Source organism: Ranitomeya imitator, chromosome 1 (assembly GCF_032444005.1).
Source record: "Ranitomeya imitator isolate aRanImi1 chromosome 1, aRanImi1.pri, whole genome shotgun sequence".
Lineage (NCBI taxonomy): Eukaryota > Metazoa > Chordata > Amphibia > Anura > Dendrobatidae > Ranitomeya > Ranitomeya imitator.
The window spans coordinates 28,314,087-28,327,832 of NC_091282.1; the positions used below are offsets into that span (position 1 = coordinate 28,314,087).

The 13,746-nt window shown below is 48.3% G+C and overlaps 1 protein-coding gene across 1 annotated transcript in view; it reads left to right on the top strand.

Moving 5' to 3' along the window:
- PRKAA1 (protein kinase AMP-activated catalytic subunit alpha 1) overlaps positions 1–9,947 on the top strand; it is a 30,679-nt gene extending 20,732 nt beyond the window's left edge. The window contains exons 2-9 of the mRNA XM_069745912.1: positions 75–216; positions 2,310–2,403; positions 2,471–2,615; positions 3,156–3,243; positions 3,864–4,088; positions 4,343–4,832; positions 9,054–9,180; positions 9,253–9,947. Of these exons, the coding sequence (XP_069602013.1) occupies positions 75–216; positions 2,310–2,403; positions 2,471–2,615; positions 3,156–3,243; positions 3,864–4,088; positions 4,343–4,832; positions 9,054–9,180; positions 9,253–9,500 (1,559 nt within the window). The 3' untranslated portion in view covers positions 9,501–9,947. The remainder of the gene's footprint in view (positions 1–74; positions 217–2,309; positions 2,404–2,470; positions 2,616–3,155; positions 3,244–3,863; positions 4,089–4,342; positions 4,833–9,053; positions 9,181–9,252) is intronic.
- Positions 9,948–13,746: the final 3,799 nt, after the last annotated feature.

Consider the following 13,746-nt stretch of genomic DNA (forward strand, 5'->3'; position numbering starts at 1 on the left):
AACGTGGGTGCAGGTTCTTCACACTGAAGTCTGGCTCTGGTTGGATAAAATCTTTTATTTTTTTTCTTTAATAGTTGGGAAACACGAGCTGACAGGACACAAGGTGGCGGTGAAGATTCTGAACAGACAGAAGATCCGGAGCCTCGATGTGGTGGGGAAGATCCGCAGGGAGATCCAGAACCTGAAGCTCTTCAGACACCCGCATATCATTAAGCTGTAAGCTGGTGTCCTCTGCGTGGTGTCCTCTGCGTGGTGTCCTCTGCGTGGTGTCCTCTGCGTGGTGTCCTCTGCGTGGTGTCCTCTGCGTGGTGTCCTCTGCGTGGTGTCCTCTGCGTGGTGTCCTCTGCGTGGTGTTGGCGCGCTTCCTTGTATTGGTCTCGTCATCTAGAGTCATATAGAAACTGCAGGACCGGACCCTGGAGCTTGTCACGTCACCCCCTGAACTCCCCCGGGGAGCAGTGCAGGCAATGACCTGCTGCTAAGTGGTGACCTGATCCATAAGCTGGAAGAAAGTAACTGAACAGTCTCCCAGCTCAGATGGAACATGACTGCAATGGTGAATTAGTGGCCTCTGACTGGCTGCAGTGAACTTCTTGCCAGAGGAGGAAGTAAGGGGACATGGACAATAGTATGGAGGCACGTTAAGGGTCCAGTAGGTGTTTGGACCACCATGCCAATATATTTTAAATGGTAGACAACCCCCTTTAAAACCAGGGAATACGTGCTACCACTTTGTGAAGATGGGAATGTTCAGGAATTCTGACTGTAATTGTGCTATTCAATCTAATAACTTGCATATTAGGATGGCAAAATGCCACTAGGAGAGAATGTATTGTGATGGTTTAGCAGCTGTATAAATCTGTATGTAATGAGCTCCCTCTAGTGGTGACTGTATAAATCTGTATGTAGTGAGCTCCCTCTAGTGGTGACTGTATAATCTGTGTGTAGTGAGCTCCCCCTAGTGGTGACTGTATAAATCTGTATGTAGTGAGCTCCCTCTAGTGGTGTCTGTATAAATCTGTATGTAGTGAGCTCCCCCTAGTGGTGGCTGTATGATCTGTATGCAGTGAGCTCCCTCTGGTGACTGTATAAATCAGTATGTAGTGAGCTCCCTCTAGTGGTGACTGTATAAATCAGTATGTAGTGAGCTCCCCCTAGTGGTGGCTGTATGATCTGTATGTAGTGAGCTCCCTCTAGTGGTGACTGTATAAATCTGTATGTAGTGAGCTCCCTCTAGTGGTGACTGTATAAATCTGTATGTAGTGAATTCCCTCTAGTGGTGACTGTAGAAATCTGTATGTAGTGAACTCCCCCTAGTGGTGACTGTATAAATCTGTATGTAGTGAGCTCCCCCTAGTGATGACTGTATAAATCTGTATGTAGTGAGCTCCTCCTAGTGGCGACTGTATAAATCTGTATGTAGTGAGCTCCCTCTAGTGGTGACTGTATAAATCTGTATGTAGTGAACTCCCCCTAGTAGTGACTGTATAAATCTGTATGTAGTGAGCTCCTCCTAGTGGTGGCTGTATAAATCTGTATATAGTGAGCTCCCTCTAGTGGTGACTGTATAAATCTGTATGTAGTGAGCTCCCTCTAGTGGTGACTGTATAAATCTGTATGTAGTGAGCTCCCCCTAGTGGTGGCTGTATAATCTGTATGTAGTGAGCTCCCCCTAGTGGTGACTGTATAAATCTGTATGTAGTGAGCTCCTCCTAGTGGCGACTGTATAAATCTGTATGTAGTGAGCTCCCTCTAGTGGTGACTGTATAAATCTGTATGTAGTGAACTCCCCCTAGTAGTGACTGTATAAATCTGTATGTAGTGAGCTCCCTCTAGTGGTGACTGTATAAATCTGTATGTAGTGAGCTCCTCCTAGTGGTGGCTGTATAAATCTGTATATAGTGAGCTCCCTCTAGTGGTGACTGTATAAATCTGTGTGTAGTGAGCTCCCTCTAGTGGTGACTGTATAAATCTGTATGTAGTGAGCTCCCTCTAGTGGTGACTGTATAAATCTGTATGTAGTGAGCTCCCCCTAGTGGTGGCTGTATAAATCTGTATGTAGTGAGCTCCCTCTAGTGGTGACTGTATAATCTGTATGTAGTGAGCTCCCCCTAGTGATGACTGTATATTCTGTATGTAGTGAGCTCCCCCTAGTGGTGACTGTATAATCTGTATGTAGTGCGCTCCCCCTAGTGGTGGCTGTATAAATCTGTATGTAGTGAGCTCCCCCTAGTGGTGGCTGTATAAATCGTATTTTTTTCCCCTGCCCTGAACGTGTTGATTCCAATATCTTCGTTGTCGTTATTCAGGTACCAGGTGATCAGCACGCCGACTGATATCTTTATGGTGATGGAGTATGTTGCGGGCGGAGAGCTCTTTGATTATATTTGTAAGAACGGGAAGGTGAGTGTCGTGTGCGGAGCCCGGCGCCTCCTTCCGTGTCTTCAATATAACTTAGTCTTTCTTGCAGTTGGATGAGAAGGAGTCGCGACGTTTGTTCCAACAAATCCTTTCTGGCGTTGACTATTGTCACAGACACATGGTGGTGCACCGAGACTTGAAACCCGAAAACGTTCTTCTGGACGCACACATGAATGCGAAGATAGCGGACTTTGGTGAGTGTCGGTATTGGAGCGGCCCCCTCTATCAGTATGGAGGACCCCACACACTATATATTACCTCTCACCCACTGTCCACAACAAAAACACATCCTGAAGATCTGCTGTTTCTTCAGAGCGAGCTCCTGAATATTTTTTTTTTTTTTTAGTTCCACTGTCTGTTGGACACAATGAGTTAACTGAGAGTTGGTCAGTGAGCTCCTTCTGACAGGTTATAGCTCTCATCATCTTTCCTCTGAGCTCCTGGCCATATATCTGCTTAGATCTCAGAAGACTGGGTGTAACTGTTATAAACTCTCCATCACAATGCACCCAGCAATACAGTGCAGCAGGAGCTATAGGAGGCAGATGGGGCAAAAAAATGGACGCCCAAGTCTGGAGCTGTATAATACACGCCCAGCATCCTGTGTCTGAGCATTGGAGGGGCATGTAACACAGCGCGGTTATAGTCGCCCGCTCAGGATTTGCGCTTTGTCCATTCCTATGGTTATGGAGCCTGCAGGGTCTGGTGATGCTTCTGTCATCCTTGCTCTACAGGTCTGTCCAATATGATGGCAGATGGAGAATTTCTGAGGACGAGCTGTGGCTCTCCCAACTATGCCGCACCGGAGGTAATATCAGGAAGGTAAGGAGGAGAAAAGCAAAGCCTGTTATTTTTTACAATGGAAAAAAATTACTATGGAGAGTGTTGTGGGCATGCTCTGTGGCCTGAGCAGAGGTCCTTGTGCAGGGAGGGGGGAGGAGAGAAGATGTGACATCACTAATTGACTACTATGGGAGGGTGTTGTGTGCATGCTATGCGGTTTGTGCAGGGAGGGGAGGAGGCAAGCTGTGACCTCTTATAGGACTGTGTTGTTGGCATGCTCTGTGACCTGTGCAGAGGTCCTTGTGCAGGGAGGGGAGGAGCATTATATTCCCAGAAGTCTCAAATCCTCCCGACTACAGGTTCCTATTGTCCTTTTGGCGGCTGTAAAACAAGTCTGCGAATGCCGACTACAGCTCCGGAAAATAGAATCCAATGTTCTATAATCAGATGTTCTTTAATTAGTAAAATGATCCAGGTGACGGGGAACTGCAGAGGTCTTCACGCCGCACTGTGTGTATGAGCGTCCAGTGTGAGATCAGGGATTTAACAACCGCTTCTATAAAGTACCGTAAATATGTGCGGACCCTCCAATGTCTGACTGTGACCCCATGGTGGTGGGCTGATCATTAATGGGAACGTGTCCTTGCTTTGTGCGTCAGGCTGTACGCAGGTCCGGAGGTGGACATATGGAGCAGCGGGGTCATTCTCTATGCGTTGCTGTGCGGGACCCTCCCGTTTGACGATGACCACGTGCCAACGCTTTTTAAGAAGATCTGTGACGGGATCTTCTACACCCCTCAGTATCTGAACCCCCCGGTCATCAGCCTTCTGAAGCACATGCTTCAAGTGGATCCCATGAAGAGGGCGACCATAAAGGACATCCGGTAAGTACTGACCGTAGAACCTCCGTCCAGGAGCGGCTCGTAGTGTGGCCGTTGTGATGCCTCCTACAAGTGCTCATCCAGGGCCGTGACTTAATATGGGGGGAATGTGCAGCACCTGCTGCGACCACTACACAACTGACGAAGTTGTGCTGCTCCGTGACTTGGGGGGTGGGGTGGTCTCGCTTGTCTTATTAACCCTTTATGACCTGACTGGCTCATGGAATGTTTGGATTATTGTTAATCTGTTGATTTAGAGAACATGAATGGTTTAAGCAGGACCTCCCCAAGTACCTGTTCCCCGAGGACCCCACCTACAGTACAAACATGATTGACGATGAAGCCTTAAAGGAAGTGTGCGAGAAGTGCGAGTGTACGGAGGAGGAGGTGCTCAGCTGCCTGTACAGCCGCAATCACCAGGACCCGCTAGCGGTGGCGTACCACCTGATCATAGACAACCGACGCATCATGAATGAGGCCAAAGATTTCTATCTGGCCACCAGCCCCCCCGATTCCTATGTGGAAGAACCTCACACGCCCCGACCTCATCCGGAAAGGGTCCCGTTCCTGGTAGCGGAGTCCCCCCGGCAGAGACACACTCTGGATGAGCTGAACCCCCAGAAATCTAAGCACCAGGTCGGGGTGAGAAGAGCTAAATGGCATCTTGGCATTAGAAGTCAGAGTCGGCCCAATGATATCATGGCGGAGGTCTGCCGAGCAATGAAGCAGCTGGACTACGAGTGGAAGGTAAGAGCTGCTGCCTACCTCACCGGAAAGACCATGTGCGTCCAAAAGGGTCGGAGGTTTGTGTAAGGGCGCAGACTGACTGGTCGTGTGAGATCACATCGCAATCTTCGAGCTGACCGGAGCTCGACAGCTGCATAGAAATGCATCACATGGTCGTTCTCGGGTCAGGAGATGCGCAGTGCGACCATCACACGAGTTATACGGCCGTCTGTCTGCTCCCTTACATATAAACACACTCTCATTGTCATGAGAGAGGTGACAATTTGTCTGCTAGTAGCCACCGCTATGAGGAGCTCACTATATACAGATTTATACAGCCACCACTAGGGGGAGCTCACTACATACAGATTTATACAGCCACCACTAGGGAGAGCTCAATACATACAGATTTATATAGTCACCACTAGGAGGAGTTCACTACATACAGATTTATACAGTCACCACTAGGAGGAGCTCACTATATACAGATTTATACAGTCACCACTAGGAGGAGCTCACTACATACAGATATATACAGTCACCACTAGAGGGAGCTCACTACATACAGATTTATACAGTCACCACTAGAGGGAGCTCACTACATACAGATTTATACAGTCACCACTAGAGGGAGCTCACTACATACAGATTATACAGCCACCACTAGAGGGAGCTCACTACATACATATTTATACAGTCACCACTAGGAGGAGCTCACTACATACAGATTTATACAGTCACCACTAGAGGGAGCTCACTACATACAGATTTATACAGTCACCACTAGAGGGAGCTCACTACATACAGATTTATACAGTCACCACTAGAGGGAGCTCACTACATACAGATTTATACAGTCACCACTAGAGGGAGCTCACTACATACAGATTTATACAGTCACCGCTAGGGGAGCTCACTACATACAGATTTATACAGTCACCACTAGGAGGAGCTCACTATATACAGATTTATACAGTCACCACTAGGAGGAGCTCACTACATACAGATTTATACAGTCACCACTAGAGGGAGCTCACTACATACAGATTTATACAGTCACCACTAGAGGGAGCGCACTACATACAGATTTATACAGTCACCACTAGAGGGAGCTCACTACATACAGATTTATACAGTCACCACTAGAGGGAGCTCACTACATACAGATTTATACAGTCACCACTAGAGGGAGCTCACTACATACAGATTTATACAGTCACCACTAGAGGGAAATCACTATATACAGATTTATACAGTCACCACTAGAGGGAGCTCACTACATACAGATTTATACAGTCACCACTAGAGGGAGCTCACTATATACAGATTTATACAGCCATCACTAGGGGGAGCTCACTACATACAGATTTATACAGCCACCACTAGAGGGAGATCACTACATACAGATCTATTCAGTCACCACTAGAGGGAGCTCACTACCTACAGATTTATACAGCCACCACTAGAGGGAGCTCACTACATACAGACTTATGCAGCCACCACTAGAGGGAGCTCACTACATACAGATATATACAGTCACCACTAGAGGGAGCTCACTACATACAGACTTATACAGCCACCACTAGGGGGAGCTCTCTACATACATTATATACAGTCACCACTAGAGGGAGCCCACTACATACAGATTTATACAGTCACCACTAGAGGGAGGTCACTACATAAAGATTTATACAGTCACCACTAGAGGGAGCTCACTACATACAGATATATACAGTCACCACTAGAGGGAGCTCACTACATACAGATTTATACAGCCACCACTAGGGGGAGCTCACTACATACAGATTTATACAGCCACCACTAGAGGGAGGTCACTACATACAGATTATACAGCCACCACTAGAGGGAGCTCACTACATACAGATTTATACAGTCACCACTAGAGGGAGCTCACTACATACAGAATATACAGCCACCACTAGGGGGAGCTCACTACATGCAGATGTTTACAGCCACCACTAGAGGGAGCTCACTATATACAGATTTATACAGTCACCACTAGGGGGAGCTCACTACATACAGATTATACAGCCACCACTAGGGGGAGCTCACTACATGCAGATGTTTACAGCCACCACTAGAGGGAGCTCACTACATACAGATTTATACAGTCACCACTAGGGGGAGCTCACTACATACAGATTTATACAGCCACCACTAGAGGGAGCTCACTACCTACAGATTTATAGACACCACTAGGGGGCGCTGACTGAACAGCTTTCTCCTGCAATGATAGACCCACTTTCAGTAACCGCCTCTGTACCTTGCTGCAGGCAGAATTTTTCTGAATTTTTCACATAAAGTTCAAATATAATCCCCCAAAAGGGTGTCATTCACTATTTTTAAACTACTTTTGTAATTCTTGTGGTATTTTGAGAAGGCACAATGCTGTCGCTCTCATTCCCAATCTGGCAGCTGTAAATATAGCCCCATTAAGGTCTTGGGCAGTGTCCTTCCACCTCTTGGAACTTCTAGAGGTCTATTTACAGCTGTCTGAGGTGTAAATACTGGGGACTAGACTTGCAGCTTGTCAGTCTCCTACCACCTTGGCATCTACAAATAGACCCAATAATTTGACTGTCAGGGAACTACAAATAAGGCTGCTAGAAGGGGAAGGAAACTGACTAGAGGCCCCTTCACATTAAGCGACACCGACAACGATCCGGATCGCTGCAGCGTTGCTGTTTGGTCGCTGGAGAGCTGTCACCCAGCTCTCCAGCGACCAACGATGCCGGTAACCAGGGTAAATATCGGGTTACTACATACTTACCTACCGCTGTCTGTCCCCGGCGCTCTGCTTCTCTGCACTCCTCCTGTACTGGCTGTGAGCGTCAGTCAGCCGGAAAGCAGAGCGGTGACGTCACCGCTCTGCTTTCCGGCCGCTGTGCTCAGTCAGTACAGGAGGAGTGCAGAGTACAGCGCCGGGGACAGACAGCGGTAGGTAAGTATGTAGTGTTTGTTTTTTTTTTACTTTTACGCTGGTAACCAGGGTAAACATCAGGTTACTAAGCGCTGCCCTGCGCTTAGTAACCCGATGTTTACCCTGGTTACCAGTGAAGACATCGCTGGATCAGTGTCACGCCGATCCAGCGATGTCAGCGGGAGATCCAGCGACGAAATAAAGTTCTGGACTTTCCTCAGCGACCAACGATCTCCCAGCAGGGGCCTGATCGTTGGTCGCTGTCACACAGAACGATTTCCTTAACGATATCGTTGCTACGTCACAAAAAGCAACGATATCGTTAACGATATCGTTATGTGAAGGTACCTTAGGCCTAATCTCCCTCTGGCAACCATAAATCTAGACTCCAGTAAGTTCCCATTCCGGTCCTTTCTCCCTCTGGACAACTGCAGTTACATTGCTATTAAGTTCCTTGCAACAGCTTTTACAGTCCTGGATGGCTACACTGAATTTTTCCAACCCCTGAATGGTGCATCTTTTTGAACACGGCGGCAATGCAAAAAATTTTCTCAAAAGTAATTTAAGGGGCTGTGCAGAACCCCCTCATAAATGTCATAACCCTGTATGTGTAAAGAAAAAACCTTTATAAAAGCCTCCTGCACAGGCGCATCTGACCGTGTTTAGTGCTCATGTGATACAGGCTGCAACGCTCACTTGACATAGCAATGTCACGTTGGCGATGCTTGTGTGGAAGGGCGGTTTTAATTTAAAAAAAGTACATTTCAGAAAGCGGTTTTCCAAGTAGTGGAAAACATCTTCAAGACCCTACTTCTGTTCACCCTTACTGAAGAGTAGTGTCTAAAAAGTCAGTCTCCTTCCCCCTCTGGCAGCTCTGAATATAGGCCCCAGTAAGTCTCCATTAACAGCTCCCAAAGTAAAACTGGTATCTATCTGGCAGCCATATATAGTCAACTTGCTAGTACTAATCTCCTTCTGGCAAGAATTAATAATAAAATTTGCTGTAAGTTTCTAGTCAGCCTCCTTCCCCCTCTGGCAGTAAGTTTTCAAGCAGATAGATAATTGTACTGTGCAGTCTGGAGCAGTGAAACAAGTCCCTTCTGAGGCTCAGAAATGGCTATGCTGATGGGTAGGCAGTGGTCTCGGGAGTGCAGAGGACCCAGTGTGCTGAGGACTGAGCATGTGCGACCACCAGCAGTGGACGTGCATGTTGCTATACTCATAAGCTCCACTATAAATAATGGCGGCCCCTGGTACTTGTGCCAGTAATGGAGCTGGTTGCTTGTGCTTGGCTCCTGTAGGTGGTGAACCCATATTATCTGCGAGTGCGGAGAAAAAACCCGGTGACCAGCATGTACACCAAGATGAGCCTTCAGCTGTACCAGGTGGACAGCAGGACGTTCCTGCTCGACTTCCGCAGTATTGACGGTAGGTGGGACGTAGGGGGCGCTCCTGAATCCTGTCTACCATTTCACTAATTTCTTGACTTTTTTTAAACAGATGAAGTCACAGAGCCAAAGTCTGAAGCCGCCCCTCGAAGACACTCTGGATCTGTAAGCAACTCGCGCCCCGGCCAGAAAACAGACGGTGAGGCGGAAGCCCCGGCCAAGTCGTCTGACGGATCGGTGCCCTCCTCCCTGACCTCCTCGGCAGACTCCTCCAGCAATGACTTGGTCCCCCGACCTGGAAGCCATACCATCGAGTTCTTCGAAATGTGCGCCAACTTAATAAAGATCCTGGCGCGGTAGACGGGGCCGTAACGACTTCATATCCAGCAATAAACATGCAGTAACTTGTAGCCAAACGCTTCCAGTCTTAATCCCGTCATTCTGCCCCCAGAGCGGAGGGCGACGTCACAAATGCTATTTGCACATAGAGGTTTAAGCTTAATGTGTGATCCTTCTCTGTCCTCGAGATCTCGTCAGCGGAAGGAGAATTGTATATAAGGTTTTCTTCAGGTTGACTAATTGCACATTTTATCGAACACTGGGCTCCGACGCTCATCTCCGACACATGGCTTCTTTTTCATGTTTAATTTTGCATATAAGGAAATCTCTAGAATTTACTGTACTGCAAATCTGGCACTTAATGAATGAAATTGTTTTTGTTTTGTTTTTTTTTTTATACAGTTTCTGATCTGTTGGGTTTATTGCAAGATGTTATGCGAGCGGTGAAATAAACACTGATTTATAATATTGGTCGTAGATGAAACGTTCCTCAAGTTCCGGGCTGGGATTTATGTAAAGTCTTCATTCATAAAGGGGGGAAAGAAAAATATCAAGTTTAGATTGTGACGTCGTCGGGGTGCATTTTCTTTACAGATTATTAAATGGGATTGTGACAGGTGAAGGGGTGTGTCGACTCCACTCACCTCTGAGGAGAGAAGGACTCAGCAGGGATTGGCTCTCTGGTGCCACCACTTGCCCCAGGTCAGTCAGGGAACTGCACCAAGGGCAAATAGTCGCCAGAAAGGCTTCCCTTATAGGTATGAGTTATTGGGGGGGATATACTGCTCAAAAAAAAGTAAAGGGAACACTTAAACAGAATATAACTTCTGTGAAATCAAACTGTCCACTTAGGAAGCAACACTGACAATCAATTTCACATGCTGTTGTGCAAATGAAATAGACAACAGATGGAAATTATTGGCAATTATCAAGACACCCTCAATAAAGGAGTGGTTCTGCAGACCACATCTCAGTACCAATGCTTTCTGGCTGATGTTTTGGTCACTTTTGAATGTTGGTTGTGATTTCACACTCGTGGTAGCATGAGACGGACTCTACAACCTGCACAAGTGGCTCAGGTAGTGCAGCTCATCCAGGATGGCACATCAATGCGAGCTGTGGCAAGGAGGTTTGCTGTGTCTGTCAGCGTAGTGTCCAGAGGCTGGAGGCGCTACCAGGAGACAGGCCAGTACACCAGGAGACGTGGAGGGGACCGTATAGGAGGGCAACAACCCATCAGCAGGTCTGCTACCTCAGCCTTTGTGCAAGGAGGAACAGGAGCATTGCCAGAGCCCTGCAAAATGACATCCGGCAGGCCATAAATATGCATGTGTCTGCGCAAACTGTTAGAAACCGACTCCATGAGGATGGTCTGCGTGCCCGACATCCACAGATGGGGGTTGTGCTCACAGCCCAACACCGTGCAGGACGCTTGGCATTTGCCACAGAACACCAGAATTGGCAAATTTGCCACTGACGCCCTGTGCTCTTCATAGATGAAAGCAGGTTCACACTGAGCACATGTGACAGTCTGGAGATGCTGTGGAGAGCACAGTGTGGAGATGCCTCCCTAACACAGTATGGTATGCTGCCGCCAGTTCCTTGTTCGATATACAAGCCCCATCTGACAACAGGCTCATATCGGGTCAGAAACCAACCCTGGGGTAGCGTATAATATAACCAACTGAGCGTGGAGGATTCGTGAATCGAGATAAAAGAGCAGCCCAAGATGAATTTTATATTTAATCACCAAAAGGCGCACTAGAAATATACAGGTATATAGTCAGGAGTGTAGTACAAGGGTAGGGTACAGATAGGTTACAATTACCGTGTTATGTAGTATGTGACCACAGGGAGGCACTGATGGATTATAGGGCCAGATCTTTGTTACGTGATTCTCTCTGGCCGCGTCAGGTAATGGTCCTGCTGTCAGTAGAAGAACTCTGTCCAAAATGAGGAGCTGCCTAACATCTCCTAGGCTGTGCCCACCCCTGGGCTGGGCCACCTCCCTCCTCCCCATATCGGATTATGATTTTCCATGCAAAACCGTGGGTTGCCCATAACTTTCCGCCCAAAGATCCAAATGGAATGGCGGCAGCGCCAATGGGTTCTGCTGGATTTTATCTGTGCAGGGAGACCAAATACAGCTTCTCTATTTAATTCTTGGTAGCTATGTTCGGTAACTCAATAACGCAGAGTGCTAGGGGTGGCTGGTTCGTGGGGAAAAAAATGCAGATTCCAATTATGTGCTCGACTAGGCTCAGATATTGCATTCTGTTATTATAGGTAATTTTCCAGATTCAATATCTCAGAGCCTTGCTGGGATCTTTGGTGCTGTAAAGTCTGCATGTGGCTTGAGTCAGACAAAGGAATCCAAGTAAGTATATTGGGCCAAACTGAATCTAACGGGGTTCCATCAGATAGGAAAATTATATAAAGTAGATATCATTTTCCCATATATTACACCTTCCCCCACCCCCCACCCCTTAGAGGGCGCTAGGGGGCATCACATTCCTGTGTTCCCCCGAGCGTACTCCCGCAATCTCCTTGCTGGGATAGCTCATCAGCATTGCCATGGTCACGGCCCCTTTTGTGGCAAATGGAGAAGTGGTACTGCTGGAGCACCAGGCTCCAACACAGTAACCTCCCATTTGTCCCGGAGATTATGTGCAACCAGCTGAGGGGGTTGTGGTCTGGCTCCACGATGAAGGGATGCCCGTACAGGTATGGCTGCAGGGCCCCCACGATTGCCAGGCACTCCTTTTCCATCATGGAGTAAGCCACCTCTCTCAGCAATAGCTTCCTGCTCAGGTACAGGACGAGATGATCCTGGCCCGCTGCGTTGACCTGGCTGAGCGCGGCACCAAGGCCAAAGTCACTGTCATCGGTCTGTACTACAAACGGCCGTGCAAAGTCAGCAGCTTGTAGTACTGGGGAACTGGAGAGAGCGGTTTTGAGCGCCTGAAATGCGGTCTCGCAGGCGACTGACCAGTCTACCTTGAGCGGCAGCTTTTACTTGGTGAGGTCTGTCAGGGGCTTGGCCAGGGTACTATAGTGTGGAACAAACCTATAGTACACAGCAGTCCCCGGTGGACTCGTATAGTCTAAGCGGGGTGATAAAGGCAGAGCACTCCCGGGCTTCGTGGGTCAGAGGGATCAGCCAATATCCACGGCTCAGATCCATGATGGTCAGGTACTTAAGGTACCTTCACACTGAACGATATCGCTAGCGATCCATGACGTTGCAGCGTCCTGGCTAGCGATATCGTTCAGTTTGACAGGCAGCAGCGATCGGGATCCTGCTGTGCTGTCGTTGGTCGCTGCAGAAAGTCCAGAACTTTATTTCGTCGCTGGATCTCCTGCAGACATTGCTGAATCGGCATGTGTGACGCCGATTCAGCGATGTCTTCGCTGGTAACCAGGATAAACATCGGGTTACTAAGCGCAGGGCCGCGCTTAGTAACCCGATGTTTACCCTGGTTACCAGCGTAAAAGTAAAAAAAAAACAAACACTACATACTTACATTCCACTGTCTGTCCTCTGCTGTGCTTCTCTGCACTGTGAGCGCAGCGACCGAAAAGCAGAGCACAGCGGTGACGTCACCGCTCTGCTTTCCGGCTGCTGCGCTTACACTGCAGAAGAAGCAGAGCGCCAGGGGACAGACAGCGGTAGGTAAGTATGAAGTGTTTTTTTTTTTTTTACTTTTACGCTGGTAACCAGGGTAAACATCGGGTTACTAAGCGCGGCCCTGCGCTTAGTAACCCGATGTTTACCCAGGTTACCGGCATCGTTGGTCGCTGGAGAGCTGTCTGTGTGACAGCTCTCCAGCGACCAAACAGCGACGCTGCAGCGATCCGGATCGTTGTCTGGATCGCTGCAGCGTCGTTTAGTGTGAAGGTACCTTTAGCCTCAGCTAACTGATCGAGCAAGTAATCTGTGACCGTGACAACGTTGAGACTTCGGTAGTCCACGCAAAACCGCGTTGTTTGGTCCTTTTTGGGGATGAGGACTATGGGCGACGCCATTGCGCTGTTGGATGCCTGGATCACTCCCAGCTACTGCATTTCGTCAATCTCCTCGCGCATCTCCTGCTGCACTTCGAGAGAGACCCGATATGCTGTCCGCCAGATCGGGGGGTGATGCCCAGTGTCCACGTGATGGACAGCCAACTCACTCCTTCCAGGAAGGCTGCTGAACAGCTCCCGGAAGGGGCGTAGAGTAATTGCTAGCTGGGACTGTTGGTCCTCGGAGAGCTGGTGGCAAATC